General features: G+C 46.8%; 1 protein-coding gene and 1 long non-coding RNA gene across 6 annotated transcripts in view; one reads left to right on the top strand and one right to left on the bottom strand.

The window, feature by feature from the left end:
* Positions 1-9,897, bottom strand: part of FLT1 (fms related receptor tyrosine kinase 1) — a 196,091-nt gene extending 186,194 nt beyond the window's left edge. For all 5 annotated transcript variants that reach the window (XM_005585555.4, XM_015439110.4, XM_065533117.1 and 2 more), the window contains exon 1: positions 9,546-9,897. In XM_005585555.4, coding sequence (XP_005585612.3) covers positions 9,546-9,609 — 64 coding nt within the window. In that variant the 5' untranslated portion in view covers positions 9,610-9,897. The remainder of the gene's footprint in view (positions 1-9,545) is intronic.
* Positions 1-21,212, top strand: part of LOC102146113 (uncharacterized) — a 256,037-nt gene that overhangs the window by 157,431 nt on the left and 77,394 nt on the right. The gene's annotated exons all lie outside the window — the stretch shown is intronic.

Raw genomic sequence — 21,212 nt, forward strand, 5'->3', positions numbered from 1 at the left:
CCCCGAAAGCATATCTGTCCCTGCAGTCTCTGCACCTCCAGAGAAAGGTGCTAAATCAGGGCCTCTATGATAGGAGCCCCAAGAAGCTGCAGCGCTGCCTGCACTCAGAATCTTGGGGTCAGCTGTCCTCCCTTGCTGGTGTCATGTTAGTCATCAGAGGCTGCCGCCCCGCATGCCTGCCAAGTACCCAAAACAAAATTTGACGTATGAACAGAAAGCTCTTCTCTGGGGCCTGTTGTTTTCTTTAACTCCCAGATACTGTTTAGAAGGGTCAAGGTATTATGTAGTATTTATTGTTATTTACTATTATAAGTTATTTACTGTATTTTCTTGGCCAAACTCCAGCCTAATAGCTAGACTGAAAAGCAAACATGAAGTGTGGAACAGTGGTGTAGTCCACTGGTGAGGCTGTGCTCCTCTCCACACAGACAGGCATCTGCTTCCCACCCCTCGAATCTGAGCTGGGCTTGCTTTGACCAATAGAATGTGGTAGAGTGGTGTCGTAGGAGTTCCAAAACCTAAGCCTCAATATGCCTTGCAGCTTCCACCATTACACTCTTGCAACACCGCTGCCCCCAGGAAAAGGAAGCCCCGGGCCAGGCTACTGAATGAGGAAAGATCTCATGAACAGGGAGGCCCAGCACCAAGGACCCAGTTGAAATGCCAGGGACTAGAGATGCATGAGAGACCCAGGTGAGACTCGAAGGAAAACTACTCAGCTGAGGCTAGCCCAAAGGTCTAAAAGAATCCTGAAGCATAATGCACTGTTGTGGTGGCTGACTACGTTTTGGCACATCCTGTTATGTAGCAATAGATGGCAGATCCAAATGGCTATTGTGCCTCAGCCCTGTGGAAACAGTGACTGTGTGGTCGTTCAAGTGTATGCTCTTTCTGTATTTGAAAATAAAAGCGCCAAAGTGGAGCTCATGCAATATTAAGAATGAAATGCTCTGCATGTTACCTTGGATGCCCCCAGCAAGGGGGAAGCAGCTTGAATTCTTGGTGTTTCAGAAGTGTCCCAGGACCGTGGTTTCACACAATAGGAGGCCAGCTCTGTCTCCAGCCAGCAGTAGCTTTTCACAACAGTGGGGACAGAACCCTGGCACATCACGAAAGTCAGGAGGCCACCCTGCCCCACCGGGTAGAATTCAGCCACCCAAGTGGGAGCCATACTGATCCCAGCCCCGGAAATGCAGATACGGAGGCCCGGTTGGAGAGGCAATTTTGCAGGCATACTGGAGGAAACCAGGGCTGGACCAAGGCATGGGGGTGCCCGGGACAGGCCAACAGTATGGTGTTTGCCAATATTTACATAGAGGAAAGACTGAGCGCTCCACAGCATAAGGCAGAGAAGGAGGACTATTGTTAGTCTAGACTAGCAATTCACTTCTGCCGCTAACGTACCTACCTCACTCGGCGAAACAGTCCCCCTCCCCTCGGAAGGCAATTTAATCTAGACTCACTGATTCAATGCCCTGGCATTTGCTCCAAGTATTCTTTCTTGCATACTCCACCAACACATACTCTTCCTGGCAGGAATTCTCGTCGTTTCTTCCACCTTGTCGTCTGTCTAGTAATGGTTTAGTGCCTTTTACAGATTGGCATTTGGGCAGGTGCCTCCCATGTGGCCAGGCCTCTCAAACTAGCCCCTGGGCAGAGGTTCTCCAAGTATGATCTCTGGACCAGGCCCAACAGCATCCCCTGGGAACTTGTTAGAAAAGCAAATTCTTGGCCCTACCCAGGCCTACTGACTGAGAAACTCTGGGGTGGGGCCCAGCCAGCCAGTTTTACAAGCCCACCAGGTGATTCTAATGTGTGATGAAATTTGAGATTCTTAACCTCAGCTGTCCATTGGAATCACCCAGGAGCTTTAAATTACCTATACCTAGGTCCCTCTCAAGAGTTCATGATTAAATTGGTCAGGGCTACAGCCAAGACCCGAGGATTTTTAAAAGCTCTCCAGATTATTCTAATGTAGAGCCCAGGCTGGGGATCGTGGCCCTAGAGAGAGGCAAAGGCTTTCATAGAAATCACTTGGCAGACTAATTCCTAATTAGGGTTTTGCTAAAGGTGGCCTTGAGTTTAAGTGGTTTTATATTTGTGTATAATAACAGCCAAGGCTTTTCATTTCTGCTAGGTTCACCTCAGGCCCCTTTTAACAAAAGAATCTGATAATTGTTGTAGCTCTGCCTGTGTAGACCACATGGGTGGTTCTGTGGCTTGAGAGGAAATCCATTTGTGCTCCACCCATTAAATAGAAGGATAGAAGACCAGGCTGAGAAAAAGTGCCCGCGAGCACCGTGATAATCTGTGAAAAGGTAAAAGCATTTGTCAAGACTGGCAATGATGACAAGGAAGAATGTAAGTGCAAATACATTCAATTTCAAGCCAGTAAGAGGCACATGAAATGTGTGATCGGCGGCAGCACAATGCAGCAAGACACTGACACCTCCCTGACAACCAAAAATTCTGCAGGATACTTACCACTGCTGGTTTTTGCCACCAAGTCATTTTCTTCCAGAAGCAAAAGCCTCGTAGAACCTTATGGTTAAAACCTGGCTATTTAATTGCATCTTTACTATTTCCCACCAAATCCATATTTTCCAGGACCTTGATCTCGCCACCCATGATTTGGTAAACCATGGTATTCTTCAAGACCACAACCTCTGTTTACTTTGATTACGAGTCTAAGCCAAGTACAAGATTTTGTAAAGAATTTTGGAGGAGGACACAGATGTCCCAGTAGAAGGTGGCACGAGACCAACATGGGAGCCAGAAGAGAAAGATTCCTGGCTGGCCCAGGTCTAGTCCCTTAGTCACACATGTCAAAGTTCATCACTAGGGTATTAGTGAAGAGGAAATGGGACCAGGCGTGATGGCTCATGCCTGTAATCTCAGCACTTTGGGAGGTCGAGGCGGGTGGATCACTTGAGGCCATGAGTTCAAGACCAGCCTGGCCAACATGGCAAAACCCTGTCTCTACAAAAAATACAAAAAAAATAGCCAGGCATGGTGGCACATGCCTGTAATCCCAGCTACTTGGGAGGCTGAGGCACAAGAATCATTTGAACCTGGGAGGTGGAGGTGGCAGTGAGCCAGGATTGCACCACTGCACTCTAGCCTGGGCGGCAGAGCAAGACTCTGTCTCAAAAAATAAATAAATAAAAATAAAAGGAAATGAACCCTGACACCAGAACTGACTTTGGATCCTTTACTAAAATCAAAGCTTCTCGATTTTTAATGAAAAAAAACAAACAAACACGTGGGGATTTTATTAAAGTATAGGCTCTGAGTCATCAAGTTCCCAGGGGATGCTGATGTGTCTGGACCTCGGAGCACACAGTGAGAAGCATGTTTTGGAGTACGGTGTGGGCATGCGCAGCATGGGCCGGGATGGGGGTGAGGATAAGGAGGAACCAGTTTGAGCCCAAGCCATGGGATTCCAATTTTTAAGAATATGTCTAACACCCAGTAGGGTGGTCCTGCCAGGAACCCATTTATATGAAGCATTGAGGAGTCCTCATCCTAAAGAAAGAGGAAGTTAGACCAGTGTGGTCCTATAACCAATGCCCCTATTAAAACAGAGTTGGTTCTGACTGTGGCCAGACCTCTGTTGTTCAGTTATGCATCTCAGCCCAACACCCAAGGACTTGGGTTTGAGTCTAAGAGAGGGCAAAAAAGTCAAACCCTAAAATCTGAGGACTCTGTTCTCTAAAAATTGCATAACACACTGCAGAACAAGGCTGAAGTGCTTAGCACCTCACCAACAGAGGCCAAGACAGGACTCCTGCAGTGACCAGAGCCTGGCTTTGGTGGCTCAGAGGCCCCAGTGAAGCATTGTGCCCACACAGGAGGGGAGGACACGAGATGGTTTCTCCGAGAGTCGAAGAGCATAGCTGATCTCATACATCTCAATTGCTCATTGAAGAGGACAAATGTTATCTGTTGAGAAGAGTTGCTGTAAGTAATCCCTTGTAAATGAGGTGAAATGAACAGGCAGGAGCACATTACTATACTGGAATAAATTCATGAAATAAATTTGTATCTGAGATTGCTTCTTTGAAATGATAGTGTGGCTACATATTCATCAATTTACTCATTCGTTCCAACACTTACCCAGAGTCTCTGTACAAGGCTTTACATTAGGTACCAGCAGTCTGACAGCTAACACATGGGGTCTCTCCCAAAGAGAAAGGACACAGACACATAAAATCCTAACAATGCAAAGTGAGAATTACTGGAGGCGGGGTACACCGCAGGGCTACAGGAGAGCAGAAGAAATGGCAAGTGCTTTCTGGGAGCTCCAAGGAGGAGCTCCCAGAGATGGTGATTACTGGGCTGGATCTTGCAAGTAGGGGAGGAGGAGACACAGAGGGAGGGAAAAGGTCTTGCAAGCAGCCGAGCAGCATGAACACAGTGATGAAAGTGAAGGCGCCTCTGAAGAAGGGGGAGTAATTTGTTTGACTAGGGTAGAGTTTGTGTAGCTGGAACCCAGTGTGTGTGTGGAGAGAAGTGGCGAAAGACAAAGCTAGTACCATAAGCCACAAGTATGTAAGCCACAGCTGTTCAGAAAAAGGATGCCAAGTGCTCGTAAGGAAAGTTAATCTTCTCATCAAATCTCTTGGCATGCTACTAAGCAGCCATCATTTTGATTCTTAGTTTAAACCCCTTATGTGCTTTAAGAAAATAGAAGAAAACTTCATATTAAAAAGATGTCATTTCGAAAGAAATTTTAGCACTGTAATAATGTTAGTCAATAAATATTTGAACATCTGTCTTCCGTTTGGGGAAGAGGAAATACACCAGTGAAGAAGAGATGTTGTCTGTAGCAGGAACATCAGGTTCTGTTCCCGGGCCTGCCACTAGCCAGCTGTTGACCTTGAAAAACAGCACTGGCCTCCTCTGGGCCGGTTTTCCCATCTCTGGCATGAGTAGATGGGGTCTATGAGGTTCCATCTAGCTTTTACAACATGCGTGTGTGTCTGTGAGGCAAGATCAAGTCCCTCAAAGAGCTCAAAATTGAGGAAAGGAGCAGCAATCAGAAATGGCTTTCAGGCATCCAGCTTTACCAAGACGGATGGGAAATCCCCAGGAATTCTTGACATCTCCCCACATCCGCCCCAGCGGCAATGCAGGAAATCTAGTCCACTATCTTCAGCAGACTCAATGCAACTGTTTCCTTAATGAACCCCCCTGCAGCCCCGTGAGCTAAGTCAGAGGCTTTCTTTTCAAGCCCTCCCTCAAATACCCCATTCCTCCCATTTCCTTCCCCTCCCTCAATCTGGTATAAAATCCAGCAATTTAATCAGCAGCATGCAGTTTCCACAGCACCCAAGAGTGCGAGGAACCACCAGTGATCCTGGAAAGCATCTGGCAGGAGATCTTGTCATTTCTTACAAGCCTCTCCTGTCAATGAAGGCCAATGGAGCAGAATGGACTGTTCGGTTCCACCAAATTGCTTAAACCAAATGCAGCAGATGGTCTATGCTTTTAACTACTCACACTAATATATTTTTACTTAAAAAAAAGTCTGGTATGATTTCAGATGCCCTTCCTCCCCTACCTGCAATGACAAACACACTGAAAAATGATGATATTTACTTAACACCCAACAGACCCCTAACTGTGAGATCCAAACCAAGAACTGGACACTCCTGGTCTGTACTAACACCAGCAGGCTTCGCTTTTAACATTCATGTGCCAAGATAGCTTCTCTCGCTTTCTCTCCATTCTTATCCCCACCCACATACACATCTCAGTTTAAAGCACTACAGAAGCTACTTACTCTGTTATTTGTTCTTGTCTTGCCCAACTGCCCAAGCCAGGTCAAACATCAGCCATAACTCTGCTGTGTAGATCGCGACTGGCTGCATAATCTTCCTCAAGGACATTACATTATTTTGGTCAATGTGAAACCATTTTTTTGTAACACATCACTTTCAACTTCCATATTAAATAAATTTGAAGTAGATTTATAAATGTCTCGATCATTTTTGGAAAGAACAAAGTAATTACTTAGTTTCTTAAAAGTCATATAAAGTAGGCTCAATCTTAAATAAGGAGTTTAGTATCCCTGTTAAAATCTGGAACGTTTTTTTAAAAGAATAAAGCCATTTTGAAGCAAATAAGTGTTGGTTTTTAAAATTCAAGAAATAAATAGGGGTTTAAAATGACTGCTATCCTTAGAAGAGTTAATGCCACTAGAGTTTTGAGGGAGCATCTACTTTATAGAGTTATACATTCTACTAGTAAAAAAAGCCCAAGATAAAGATGACTGCTGGCTCAGGCGTCCTCTACCAGCCCATCTCTTCCAAAACAGCCTACACAAGGCCAAATTGACAGGCTGTTTAGGTACATACTACTAGAGAAAAAGAAAATTTAATGTGATTAGCAGGGGAAACCCAGTTCATCCTAACAGCTCCAGCATCATATGGTTTCTCATCCACTCTACATACAAATATAAATAAGGTGGGGAAGAGAAAAAGGGAAAGACAGACACGGTGTTCGGGCCATTTCTTGGAATCATTAATTGAATTTTGGAGTCAGGAAAGGGCCTTAGAAATCAACCACCTATTCTAACATCTTCATTTTACATACGAAAGCAAAGTACCCATTTGGTGATCATTAGAAAAGAAACCAGATAGCCTATTATAGAATTTCCAACAGGGAAATTTAAAAAATGGAACAAAGTGCTAAAATATAAAGTAAAAATATTTGAGAAACTGGAGTAAGTAGTCACCTACAGTTCATTTGTAACATGATGCATCAGTTGGAAAACTATGTAGGCTGCCAAAGCTCCTAAATAATTAGTATTTCGAATATGCAATTTAGACTAAAAAAAAGTGCAGCTTCATAAAAAACCTCGGGGAAAACAACAAAAATTGTTACAAAAAATTAACTTTAAGAGATTCATTACATTCAATTTGAAATAGGTATTTTCATGTACACATTAATATTATTAATGTGGACTTCCTTCACAAAATTCACGATTTCAATATTTCCACTTAGTTATAGTAAATTGTAAATGTTAGCTGTTTAAGAACTCAAGAAAAATGAGGACAAAGAAAAAGATCTGTAGCTTTCATCCAGGCTGTGATACCTTAAAAGTAGGAAATGAGGCTCAGAGCTGGAGAAAGAGTACTGGTATCCTTTACAGAGAAAGAGCAATAGAGAGGACTTGAAAGTATCTGAATTATTAGCATCTTTTTATTCCCAGAAGATCTGGAAGAGGTAAATAAACTCTTTAGAGGGGAAAGGCATTATCTTTTTGTATTACTGAGCCTCTGGTTATTTTACATCTCAATGCATGTGCACACCAGGCATGCACACACACACACAATATTAATAGCTGATAAGTATTCAAAGATTACATAGCACCTGAAGGAAAGCAGACCCAGGTTCATAATGATGCAAGAGAACTCTGCAGGGCGGAAATGTGGCTTCTTACTAGACATTGCTTCCCGGATATGCAGCCCCTCAGTTGAGCATGAAAGCCCTGATGCGGTTTGTAAAGTAGGTGGTAGCTGATGGTTTTACTGTGAGATGTTTGTTAACCAGACAGAGAAACTATGGGTTTTCAAAAGCACCTACGCTGCAGACTGAGCTAACATGAGCTAACAGAGTATTCTGTTAACTGTCAGGTAAAGAGGCTCTCACCTTGCCAATGTTAGTCCTTTCTTCCAAAAAAGTGCAAAAAAAAAAAAAAAAAAAAAAAACACCAAAATCAGAGTTCGAAAACTGCTGCCCCATTTCAGTAAATTATAATCTAAGAAAAATCACAAGAGGATCCCACTCACGTTTCTGTAAAGTTTCCACCGAACTAAGATGGTCCCAATTACAAACAAAACGATGCTTCACTAAAGTCAGCATGTTTTTGAAATAAAGATATATCTATGTGAAGTAGAAAAACTAATAAATCACATACTTTTCCCTCCATAATTTTAGATTCATGTAATTTACCTAGATTTATCTTTACATAATAGTCGAGTGAGGTATTTAAATTCTCTAAGCAATTATATTTTAATACAAGTGACTTTTCAAAACAAAAAAATGTATTTGTGAAATAGAAAATACAACATTTTATTTAATAGAGTTATGTTAGCATCTTTCCCAACCTACAGTGAGTTCTCAGAAGTTACTACTTCGCCCTGTCTCCGGGTTCAGTAGTTTCACCAATCTAACTGGAACTATTACTTGTTACTTGGAAACTGACCTTCTAGTTAGTCTTCCCACTGAGAAAGAATATTTAACAATTACTGCTTTTTAGGTTTAACAAGCTTTTTTGTTGTTGTGGTGGTGGTTTTAATATGCTCCATCTTATTGACTTTTCCTCCCGGGAATCATTGCAATGATTTATTTTATACTACTGTATTTTATTACATATTTTACCTTTTCTCCACGATGCTTAAAAGAAAGGCGCTCCGAAATCTGGCTCTCTGCGCCCAGGGGAACGAGGCACAAGGCTCCGCCACTCAGCCCCACTGAGCAGAGGCTGCGAGTCCGAACCCTCAAGTTCCTTGGGGCTTTGACCCCTCGATGGCGGCGGTCTAACTGCTGGTAAAACCCCCAGCCCCTGACGGTTCCACCGCCCGTCTCCCAAACGCCCAGTGAAGGCTGACTTAGGTGGCGGGCGGACCTCACCGATTCCTCAAACCGCATCGTTTGGTCAAAATCGCCCGCCCTCTCTTCGCTGGGATTTTAAAGGCTAGGCTTATAAGTCAGTAACTTAACAGTATTTGGGCCCTGGGCTGCCCTCGTCGGTCAGGGTCACTGATGTCGGCGACACTGGCTGGACCGCGCACCCCGCCTGCTCCCGGCAGAGGCCCCACCCGGTGGCTGAGCGCAGCGCACTGGGGCCCCGCGGTCCGCGCGCGGCTGGGAGGAGCGGGCGCTCACCGCGCGTTCCCCGGGACAGTCCGGCTCGGGGGCCCTAGCGGGTCATGAGATGCCGGCCCTGGCCCTCTCTTGCGTTCCTCCTGCTCCCCGCAGGCACGCGTCTCCTCCAAATCGGCTCCCCTCCTTCACTCTCGTGGCGCGAGGTCGCGGCCGGTGCCCAATAGCACCAACGCCCCGGGCTCAGCCGAGCGCCGCCCTGGGCAGCCTGGCAGGCATTCAGGAGCCTCTGCTCCCGGCTCCAGGCGACCCCGTGTATCTGCGCCAGGCCGCCTGGGAGCGGGCTCTGGGTGCCAGGCAGGTCCAGGTGCGTGGGGCTCCTAGTGCCCGGGGCCTCGGCAGTGAGACCCCAACCCAACAGCTGCATAAGGGATCGGCAACCCTGTCGCAAACGGACAGCCCCAGCGCGGACCCCGTCTGAGCGCTGATGCTCGCGGGTCCAGGCCAGCCACTCCCCGAGGCGCTCCCTCGGAAAAAGGGCGCAGCGGCCCCAAGCGTGCCCGCTGCAACTAGTGTCCCAGGTTCTCGCCGTAGCCAGCTTCTCGGGGCTGCAGCCCTGTCTCCCCGCGTGCACCCGACCCTGGCCTCGGAGGCTGCCCTCCGGCCGCCCCATCGCAGCCCGCCTCAGGCCCCGGCCCCCGGCCGCGCCTCACCTGTGAGAAGCAGACAGCCTAGCAGCGCGCACAGCAGGACCCCGGTGTCCCAGCAGAAGACCATGGTGAGTGCGACGCGGCCTGCTCGCCCGGTGCCCGCGCTCCCCGCGGCCAACGACCCGGCCGCCCAAGTCCTTCCTCTTGTTCTCCGCCGCCGCCGGACCCGCGCCCCGAGCGCCCGTCTCGCGGCTCCAGCCAGGACACAACCACTTCCCCGGGTAATCCTCGCCGCCAGGCGCCCGCTGGCCGCTGCGCCTGAGTCCCGGAGCCCGCTCCGAGCCGCCGCCGCTGCTTGGGAGGAGCGGAGAGGAGTGTCCGCCTGGCGCGCTCCGAGCCTCCCGCGGACCTCGATGAAGAGGAGCCGAGGGCGGGGGCGATTTATAACCTTTCCCCAGCCCACTTCCTACCCCGGCACCTCCTTCTGGTGACGTCAAGGGGTCCCCCACCCCTCATCCGCCTCCCCACCTACCCTCTTCTTCCTCCCAAGCTCGCTTCCCTGCGGCTACGGAGAGGGGCGGGGGCCGACGAGGGCGGGTGGCCCGGGGCCGAGCGCGCGTGGGGAGGTGCTGGCGACGCGGGCCCGGGAGCGCGGCCCCGGCAGGTTCAGGGTCTTTGCTCCGCGCCCTCTTGCCCTTGCCCCTCCTCCTGCCCATCGCGCTCAGGAAATCCTTGCAGACTCCCTCCACCCGGCTTACTCAGCTCTGGGGGCCGCCCGAAACTGGGGAAGGGACAAGGCTGAAGCTCCGCCGCCCGGCCCTAGGGGCGGAAAGTCCGATCCAAGGGAAGCTGGCCGCGCCTCCGCGACGGTGTTCTTGGCACCGAGGACTGAGGCGCAGTCCGGCTGTCTCCCCTTGCCTGCTCTTCCCGCGCTGTCCCGCCGCTTCTGACCCCGTCAGACTGTCCCGAGAAGTCTAGGAAGGCACCAGAGACCCTCGGCACAAGGCACTGAACCTGGAGCGCCTGAGGGGAACTGACGCTTGCCTGGCACCTTTGGGAAGACTGCGAAACAGCTCAGGTCCCAGGGGAGCGCGTCCGTGTCTTTTTCGGTCGCATTGATGCACCCGCCCAAGTCATTTCCTCAATCTTCTGCTTCCTAGAAGCAAAACAAGGAATAACATTATGATACCTTTAAAAAGCTGAGGCGTGAAACTGCTCCTGCAACTTGGAAGCGCACAGCACTTGAACGTTATTTCCTAAATGCTCGAAAAAGAAATCTTTCTGGTGGCAGCTTGCTACTCAAGATGAGTGACTCTGACCACAACCGGGTGAACTTAACTTGAGGCACTAGATCATTTGCTATGACACTAATTCCACGTTGTTCCTCAATTATGTCTCCATTACCTCAAAGGCTGAAATCGTCCTGGGCTGCACGGAGCAGCCCAGTCTTGTCTCTGTAAATACCGCAGGTTTGAAAAATAGCCCTCTTGGAACCCGTCAGAGGGACATAATACAAGGGGCTGTGATGGCACTTGAACGGAGCCAGCGACTCTTCCTGAAGGACTGGACTACCTCCCCGCCTGGGAAGGTTGGGCAACCCGAAGTTGCCACACTTCTGGGCTGCACACCAAGGAGAGGCCCCGGCCACTCCACACAGGAAATGCACGTCTGGGCACCTGGAGCCGCAGGACTTGAGCCACTAACTGTCCCTGGATCCCTTCTGGTTCAGAGGCAAGGAAGACTGCCGGAGGCATTGCTTACCTGCTGGCTTCACCAGCCCTTTCTATTTTTCCAGTTCTCCTCACCACTCTCCCTGGCTCCTTTCTCTGCCTCCCGCACCCCTGCGTCCTGTAAAACCCATAGCATCATCCCACAGAACAGCTGGAAGCTGACAGCTGATCCTTCTCCTCACTGGTCCCCCAGCCCAGAACACAGCCTGGGACATAGGTGCAGAGCCACAGTGTCTGTTGGTCTCACCTGAGAGCTGCTTGTCACTCCTACACTCTCTTTCAAGGAGAAGCTGTCAGCATCGTCCTTCTGCAGCATTCAGCAGGGGCCAGGCTTTGGGTTAGGGCTGAAAACACTGATGGAGAGCCATCATCTTTGCCTTCTAAAGGGCTTGGACTGTGATAAGGAGGTGGACACTTGAAGAGGCTGCAATGCAGGAGCGGCCTTCCAGTGCTGGAGGGGTGTTGAGTCCTCCATGGGCTCAAAGAAGAAAAGGCACATTTATTGGCAGGGAAAACCCAAGGAGGGCTTCTCAGGAGGGACATTCACTTGACTCTGGGTGAAAGTGGTCCATAGTACCATGTACAAAGGTTTAATTTGCTTATACATTTTTTCAAATGCCATTTTGATATATTTAACTCATAGAGACATTTTCCAAACCTGCTGCCAGCAATGAATCTACGTTGTGTCTGTAAAGCCAGAACAGGTATTTGACGGACAGCTGAAGCAATCTTTATAATCTAAGATGCTAATCAATGATATTAATATGTTGCTTAATTATTTAAGGTTAATAGAGTGACAGTCAAATCTAAGATTTACATGAAAACCATGCTGCAGTAAGGGCTTCCACATTTCCCAACTACTCTTTTGAAAAGTTGCTTTTAATTAGAGTCACCAATTTATTGACTATGACTTCTTTGTTAGTTGCATTAGCTTTCTCACAAAGAATTCAAAAATGCTACAAATTGTCACAAGGGTTTGTTCCTGATTTCATTTTAGCTTAGATATGGGGAATAAAGGTATAGCTCCCAGTCCTCTCCCCGAAAGAGATAATACCTTTGAATGAGAACAGGCTACAGCACTCTCCTAACAAAATCTCTAATGAAAGAGGTTTTATAGATAATACTGATGGAGAAGATGGAATTCAACACGGCTGGTGGGTATAAAAAGCTATTGAACTAGACAATCTGCTTGCTTCCTGCTCACATACAAAAGAACATTTCATCTCCTGTTTGGTTAGCAAAACCAGACACTTCTCTCTTGTTATCAGCTACAAACATTCTCTTGAGGTTTCTTTCTCACCCCTATTCAGAAGCACACTGTTGCTAAATCCATCAGCTTTAATATTCGAGACTGAATAAGGGTGTTGGAGCACCAGTGTGAGAGACAGGAGGGAGCCTGGGTTCTCACCTTCCTCCAAAGACCAAGCGCGGAGCTGATCAGCTACAGTCACTGAGGATCAGTCGGGAATTTCTTTCCCACTTGGGTTAGGTGGCTTGATACAAAAGGAAAAAATACTCTATGGGTATATTCTGCATAATGCAAATATGTATGGTTGAATACAAGAACCAGATGATCTCATAAAACCCTTCTGTGTTATATTTTAAAAAGCTTCACAGTACATATCCTCCAGACAGTTCAGGCTCCTTGGTCTAAAAAGCACACACTCCCAAATCTCTGCTAAGAATTTCTGTGGAGTTCACCAGGTAGGCACATGTATGATTTTACTTATCAGATGCTGATGACTCCACTGGCTCAAAAGTCGTGCTATGGGAAACTACCACTGTGACTGAAATGCCCCCATTTTCAAAGAACGTAAACATCTGGTACTGGGTTTAAAAGCCATTCAACCCATCTACTGAGTCAATTTGTGGATTTCCTCTTCAATGCTCTAATATCTCCACATGAAAATTTATTGAACACGTAAAAACACCTCTTGTGCCGTGGGCATCTTGTCTCCAGCCTCAACATCCACATCCCTTTGGTTACCCTTCAGCTGACACGCTCCAGAAATTCCATCTAGCTCAGCTTACACGGCTCCAGCATATCAGTGTCCCCGCAGGTGACACGCTCAGGATTGAAAATGCAGCACAACTATCATTTCCCTCCTCCTAGAGGTAGTTTTCCTTTCAGGCAGAGAGAAAAGCCTGTGGGAAGGCCCAGTGGGAGCGAGGAAGGAAAATCGTTCAGGTGGGAAGAGCAGCGTGGAGAAGGAAGCACAGGGGACAGCCCCCTCCTGGAGATGAGGCCAGTGCCACCGAGAGCAGGGCGGCACTGCACTGGTGGCATCTCAGGGGCCACTGGCCTGGGCTCCCTGGCTCCTCCTGTTCCTGCTACTCATGCTCCTGTCTGCTCCTGACTACCTTCTCCCTTGCATGGGTGGGCGCTGCTGCTGTTTATAAGATCGCCCTTGGCTTTACTTGGAATTCTGCCTGCTTTTTGAGGCTCTACCTCCCAGCGCTGGACTCCTGGTTCGCCTGCTCCTCCTGCTCCTCCCAGGGGCTGCTACAGAGAGAACTTGCTTCTGTTCCTAGGACCTGAGATCAAAGGAGCCTTTTCTGTCAGTGCCTTCATACCTTGAACTCTTCCGGAACTTACTCTCGGTGAAAGCCCCAAGGCTTTCTCACGAGAGCTGCTATCTGGCTGCCCTTGTGCAGCCGCCGCTTGGGTTGACTCAGGCTGCAGACCCCGTGCGTGTTGTTTAAGCCTCTTGTTTGTTTTAGTCTGCCTCTCTGGCCCGTCGAAGTCTTTGTGGTCTCTGCCATCCTGTGGACTTTCTATAGCTCCTGCTTCAAATGATCCACAAATATGGTAAACGTGCCTTCTGGGTCATCATAAAAATCACTGACGAGGACAAAGCTGAGTGAGTGAATGAATGGATGGATGGATGGATGGATGAAAGTAGAGATCTGTGGAGGCTGAATAAACCAAGGAAGGACTCCAATTATTCCTTTGTGTCGTTATCTCTAGCTGTATGTTCACCAAAGGAGGCTGCATATTAACTCATTCACATTTACCATGTCATTATTTAGGAATAATTGATGGTCCTAGCAAGAAAAAATAAGACAGGTAGGTTTTATTGAAGGCATACTAGAAAAGTTGAAAGAAAAAAAAAAAAGCCCAGACTGGGACAGTTGGAGAAGCATGGGGCAGGGGAAGCGGCAAATCAGAGAAGCAAACAAGGCCTAAAGGAAAAGTGGCCAAGTAGAGAAATCTCTAGGAAAGACCTCTAATCAGTATCACTACCATCTTGCCTAAGGTCAGTTGTATCTCAGCACTTAACTGCCAGCCATTGACTTTTCCCTTTACTCTTTTTCCTGTTTTATTACTTTTAATATACTCACAGTCATTAAATATAACATTTTGGTAAAGATTAAAAGAAGGGAAGGTCTGGAGGATGAGTCATAATTCCATCATCTCAGCAGAGCCACTGTGATCACTGTGGTGTATTTCATTCGAGCCTTTTCCATACAGACGGCTTTTATCTTTCCATGTTTCTATAGAGCCTTCATAACTGTTGTAGCTAATAGCTGCAAACTATTATCCTCTTGCTAGACATTCCAGTTTCTGCATTGTAAATAATTCCAAAATAATCTTAATTTGACACTGGAATGTTTTTAGTCAGATGTACACACGCACATGCACACTCATCAATATCCCTGCTTTACTTAAAACCCTACCAGCTTAGTCCACCAGTGACCTGGCTGAGCAGTGGAAGGAAACAACTCATGGCATGGTGCATGATCCAGGAAATGTATTCCTTCATTCAGCAATGCCATGCTAATTCGATTGAAAATAGTAACATAGGAGATATAATTATTCCCCTAGAAGACCTTGCACTCTATTAGAGAAGGCCAGGCTTCCATGAAATATTTGGAAACATTTCTAAGGCGATTAAAGGCAAGATACAGTTATGAGTTCTAAAAGGAATCATTAGTTACTGCATTGGGAAATGGCTTTGAAGGTAGTAACAGTTTATATCAGCAGAGAAGAGAAGGCATTCTGGAAAGACAGAGAAGGTAATAAAACCAATCAACTGTGGGAGAGGCCAGTGAAGGGTGGAGGCGTTGGGAACAGGGAGGCTGAGTTTGCACAGGTAAGGTTGAGGCCAGGCCGTTTGCTAGATACTCACATGTGTTTCATTCTGTCAGTACAGGAAGGGGTGGCTTTAGGATGGTTAGACTGGCCAATAGTGGGTTACAAGGGAATGAGACTGGAAGGAAATGAATAAACCATTAAATAAATTCATGAAGGAAAAAGCAAATCTGTTAAGAGGTAATAGAATAGGGCTGGTACCATGAGGGGAAGGGGAGGGTGCAGGGTGGCTCTGGTTAGCAGTTCAGGGAAGGGATGTAGAAATAATTGAGTTTGGGGTTGAGGTGAGGGAGAGGGAAAAGACCAGGAGAACTTCAGGGTTCCCGGGAGGACTCTAAGGAAGTCAGGCACTGGCTGATGGGGACGTTGCGGGAGATGGCTGGAGAGGAGGCAGGAGGACTTAGTTTTAGCCATGTTGGGGTGAGTGGGCAATTGAAAGCAACTGACTTTATTGTCAGGCTGGAGCCAAGGCAGAGTTTAAACGGATGGCGTACTGGGTGTGGTGGCGTGTGCCTGTAGTCCCAGCTGCCTGAGAGGTCTAGGTGGGAGGATTGCTTGAGTCCAGAATCCAAGATCAGCCTGGGCAACACTGCAAGACCCTGTCTCTAAAAATAAATAAATAAATAAATAAATAAATAAATATATAAATAAATATTTAAAAAGACAACAGGATAGTGTGGCTCAGGTCTAAACATTTTAAGGAAGTAGAAATTCAACAGGTAGTGCTATATCCTGACTTCACATGTCATACATATAATTTTAACATGTAACATATATGTCATACCTATATAAGACAAAAATCACATATATTTGAGATAGATAGCCTGAGTTTTCTGTAATGGCTAGGCTCTGACTAGGCAGTTTAATTTCCACCTCTGAGGAAGGAGGGGTGCCTAGCAGAGTACTCCAGTTTTAGCCTTCCTTCTTCAAAAGTTCCCGAACTCCAGACACACCCTCAGGGCAGATCTGCTGGCGACTTCGGTGGAAGACCAGCCCTTTCCTTCCTGTGTCTCTTCCAGGCTCCTCCTGGACGCACTTGTCATGAGCAGCGGCAGCAGTCACGGAGCAGCCAGCCACACTCTGCCCTGGACCGCGGGCCATCGGCCCAGCAGTCAGCCAGGCCTGCAGAAACACGGCTCTGTTGCCCTCCTGGAGGCAAGCCTGGCATTTGTAAGAAAGTTAGATCCCGAAGCTCAACCAAACCTACTGTGGAGGGAAGAGTTGCGTATCATAATTGACTTTAGATTTTTCTGTTGAAAAAATAATAATCTATAAAAATAAGCCCCAGCTATACCATTAGTGTGGGTTTTCTTGCTGAAATTTGAAACCCAGCCAAATAATAGTTTATTATTTATTTAAAATTCCCTTTCTTCACATGCTGAAGTAATCACAAAGTGATAAAATGACTGAGATTTGCTTCAAAATTATCCAAGACCCCAATTACACCGATTTTATCTTTACGAATTATATGAATGTATTAAATTTTCACATGTACCACAAAAATATGTACATTTCCTATGCATCAATTTAAAAAATTATCCAAGAGGAGTAAAGATGAAACATGATAGGCCATGTATTGATAATGCTGAAACATACATAATTTACGAACATTTATTTCCTCTTATGCATATGCTTACAATTTTTTCAGAGCAAAAGTTAATTTTCTATTCTAGTCGGAAATTGAAAATGCGAACGATTGGTCCAAAGTAAATTTCAGGATCTGAGCCTGAGGCTACAGAGAAAAGGAGGGATAATGAATGTAACCTGTTGACCAGAGCTTTGGTTTCACTGATAGGAAGACATATGTCCTCCCCGTGAGTTTCTAGCAAATTCTGTGTGAGTGTGATGAAGAGGCATGAAGAGGTATAAAGCAATTACAGAGGAAACAAATCCTACTGTTACAAATCCAGTTGATGTGGAAAGTCTGCTGCAGAAAGAAGTAGCACAGAGAAGTAAAAACCGGATAAAAAATGCAGCAGAAGAAAAAGAACAAGAAAACCCTTTAAAAGGAAAAATCCGGAAAATTACTATCTATATGATGGAGAGGAGGAAAATAAATCACTTTTCTTTTTCATTTTATTTGTTGAAAATTAAATAAATTCCTTTAAAAATCCCTTTTCTTCTCCATGTTATTTGTTTGAAAATCATGGCTGGAGATCATTAAGTAGAGAAAACGAAATTTGGGGTGAGAGGATAAAAACCCATGCTGCATCATCTAATGATATTATTAAAAAGGACTTTAAAAACTATGTTTTTAAAACAAAACAAAACAAACATGATTTGTTGGCAAGCATTCTAGGCAATTTTGGGAACAGGAAGATAATATTGCAAGACCATTAGCCATTTTTTTTCTAGAATTATGCAGAAGTCCCCATGATTGGACAAGGAAAGAAATTCAGAAGATTGATTGGTAAAGATAAACACAAAATCATACAATCTTAGTGTGCAAGTGGACCTTATAGATCTAGTCCAACCACATGATCTTGCTTTGAGGAAAGAGGCAGTGAGGTGATGTGCTTGGCCAGTCACACCTGAATCAGAATGCAGGGGTAACCCTTGACCTTCTCAGACTATCGCTGAGAGCTTCTGCCCACACAATCCCCATACCTTCTGGCCTCTTCACAGAAGGAGAGAGCCTAAAGATGCATTGCTCTGTTCTCTGGATCCCTGTGAGATGATCTCATCAGTCAGTGAAAGGCAGGCAGGATTTGCCTGCAGGTCAGCTCAGAACTTATTCAGGTCAAGATTGCCACCTTTGTGCCCAGGGTCGCTTGCACCCAGAAAGCAACATAGAGCAGAGGGCAAAAAACTTCTACTGCCAAAGTGGGTCTGTGCACAGCTCCTAAGCCAGCCTGCCGGGGGTTCAAATCTTGACGCTGCCTCTTGCAGGATATCTGACCTTGGGCAAGTCACCTAATGTCTGTGGGCTCTAGTCTCTTAATCTCCAAAGCAGGGATGATGATAGAATAGTAGGGTTGTTGTGAGGATTAAAGGAAGAATCCAGAAAAGGATTTATAATAATGTCTGGACCAAACTAAGCACTGGATAAGTGCTAAGTATGATTACATGAGTAATGTTTGCCATACGCCTCCTGCATGCTGCCTGACTAATCCCCCAGTACTTATCCCCATGGGTTAGCTGTACTTCTGCCCTTGGAAGCTGTACTTCCAGGCCTCTGATGGGATTGGGCCTTGGATGGGCACCAGCACACCATGTACATTTACTCAAGACTGAACCCTTTCTTCCTTCCTCTTAGGCATCGTTTGAGACCCTGCCTCCTGTCTGACTTCAAGTGTCCCCTGATGGTTAAAGCCAGCCTCTGGGTGCCAGCCCCATCCTCTGGACTAGTAGCCCTCAGATGCCCGTTTGTGGGACCTTGCCCCTGGGTAACTGTTGGATTGCATGGCTATTACTGCAGGGCAGCTCATTGCTGTCTTGTTCCCTGCTCCCTTGCTTCTCCGTCCTGCCCCAGTCCAGTTGCTCATCTCCTCTCTCTACCAGCCTCTGCTGCCAAAGTCCTAGCACAAAATCCTTAGCTCTGTGTAAGAACCCCCCCGGCTCCTTAATTAAAACAAAAACCTTGATCTGCCAAGGTTGGTCTCAGAGGGAGGCGCCCATCTTGGTGAAGACCTCTCAGTCCCCCTCTTGTCCTGACATCTCCTCCCTTGGGTAGCCCAGCAATCACTCCTGCCCCTGGGGTAGCCCAGCAATCACTCCTGCCCCTGGGGTAGCCCAGCAATCACTCCTGCCCCTGGGGTAGCCCAGCAATCACTCCTGCCCCTGGGGACTGGTCTTCAGGGCTCCATGGTGCCTTATGGGGTTTCACACATGTGGACAACTGCTTCCTTGAGCTTCCATCAGCATCCCCGGGATAGCTGGAACCTTCATCAGGACCCAGCTAAAGGCTCAGGCAACACAACAGCGGAGGTGGCGCACCCTGTCCAGAGTCCACCTGAGGTTCTCCTCCTGCTTCTGTCTTGAGCACCACCCTTCCCTTTTCCATCAAACTGTATGATCTGCTTGAGCTCCAGAACCAGGAAGAATCCACAGGTATCGGCTTCAGTAAAAAAGCTGGAGGAGGTGGAAGCTGACAGGCTGCTGGCCTGTCTAGGCCTTTTCTGGCTACCAATCCCCACTGCCTGGCTGGGCAAGCCATGGCTCACTTTTGTCTTGGCTTATTTTGTACTTTGCACTTAAAATCCTATCCCATTTTTTTAAAAAATGATGGTGGAAAAGGAAAAGGTAGGAATCCTGTGATTTCAGTATCTAGAAAAAACAGCAGTTATAATTAACAACCAGTGAAAATACAGTTCCAGTTTAGAAAAGCTCCCAAAACCTGTTCCTTATAAATAAAAAAAGAAGCCCCCAAATATTAAAGTGATTGCTTTTCTTTACAGTCTCAGTACCTGGTCTTGCGAGTGAAGAGTCACTATTTATTGATTTTTTAGAGACAGGGTCTTGCCCTGTCACATAGGCTGGAATACAGTGGTACAATCATAGCTCACTGCATCCTTGCACTTCAGGGCTCGAGCAATTCTCCCACCTCAGCCTCCCGAGTTGCTGGAACTACAGGTGTGTGCCACGACACCCAGCTAATTTATTATTTTTCATAGAGATGGGGTCTCACTATGTTGCCCAGGCTGGTCTCAAGCTCCTGGCCTCAGGCGATCCTCCTGCTTCAGCCTCCCAAAGTGCTGAGATTACAGACATCACCACGTCCAGCCAAGAGTCACTTAAACATGTATTTTTTGTTACCTATGGTATTTTTTTAATCCTTAATAGTGTGACATGATTTGAAGAGCCTGACCACATCTAAAAATTGGGAAGTTTGCAACAGGCCACCAGGAGTACCTTTAGCTTAAAAGACTCCTCTAGGTCCTGGAAGGAAACTTTCAGTCTGTTGGTCTGATCCCCTGACACTAAAATTAAGACTTGGGCCACAAAGGAAGGAGATAAGGACCTCAGCCCCAGGAGGAAGGTATATTAAGAAGTCAGGAAATTCACCCAGCTCAGAGCCAAGGGCAGGCACTGCAGCCTGGAGGTGGGGTAAGAGAGGGGGCCTGTTATTGTGCTGTTCAGCCTCGGAGCTTCCTGCCTCAACACATGCCTGGCTTGATGATCCTCAGGGAGTGTTGTAAGACTGAGAGAGCAGACTTCCTGAAGCACCCACGAGCGTTAGAACACTCAGGCGAGAGTTTAAACTGGAATTCAGGTCTGGAATCCAGACTGGAATCCAGGTCCACTAGGGTATCCAAAGGAGCTGTCATCGTTTGCTCATGTTGGGACCTGCACTTGCGCCCAGAACACCCTGACAATTGCTGTCGGACTGTTCAACTCTCACCTACCGTGTGTGAGTGTGGGCCCAAGTGCTCTGAGCCCTCTGGTCAACCAGACCCTTCTCTCCTCTGGAATGTACAGTTCTGAATTTTTATCTTGTACTTCTTTGTGTAGAAACTGTAGGGAACAGCCTGGGCAACATACTGAGACCCTGTCTCTACAAAGAAATTTTAAAAATTAGCCAGGAATGGTGGCACCCACCTGTAGTCCTAGCTACTCAGTAGGCTGAGTCAGGAGGATGACTTGAGCCGAGGAGGTTGAGGCTGCAGTGAGCTATGACTGTGCCACTGCACTCCAGCCTGGGCAACAGAGCAAGACCCTGTCTCTAAATAAATAAATATGAAAAAGAAAACTGTAGGGAACTGCAAGCAGATCTTTTGTCATTTAACGGCTTGTTTAAAAAGCAAACGTAATGGTGAATATACCAGTTAGGAATGCTTTTGGTTGCAAGAAACGGTACACCTGACTAACCGCAACTTAAGCAATAAAGACAAAATTTAATAATCTCACATAGTAAGGGGTCTGCAGAAGGCAGTTTCAGGTAGAATGAGGCAATTTCACAGTGTGCTG

The sequence above is a fragment of the Macaca fascicularis genome, chromosome 17 (genome assembly GCF_037993035.2).
Source record: "Macaca fascicularis isolate 582-1 chromosome 17, T2T-MFA8v1.1".
Classification (NCBI taxonomy): domain Eukaryota; kingdom Metazoa; phylum Chordata; class Mammalia; order Primates; family Cercopithecidae; genus Macaca; species Macaca fascicularis.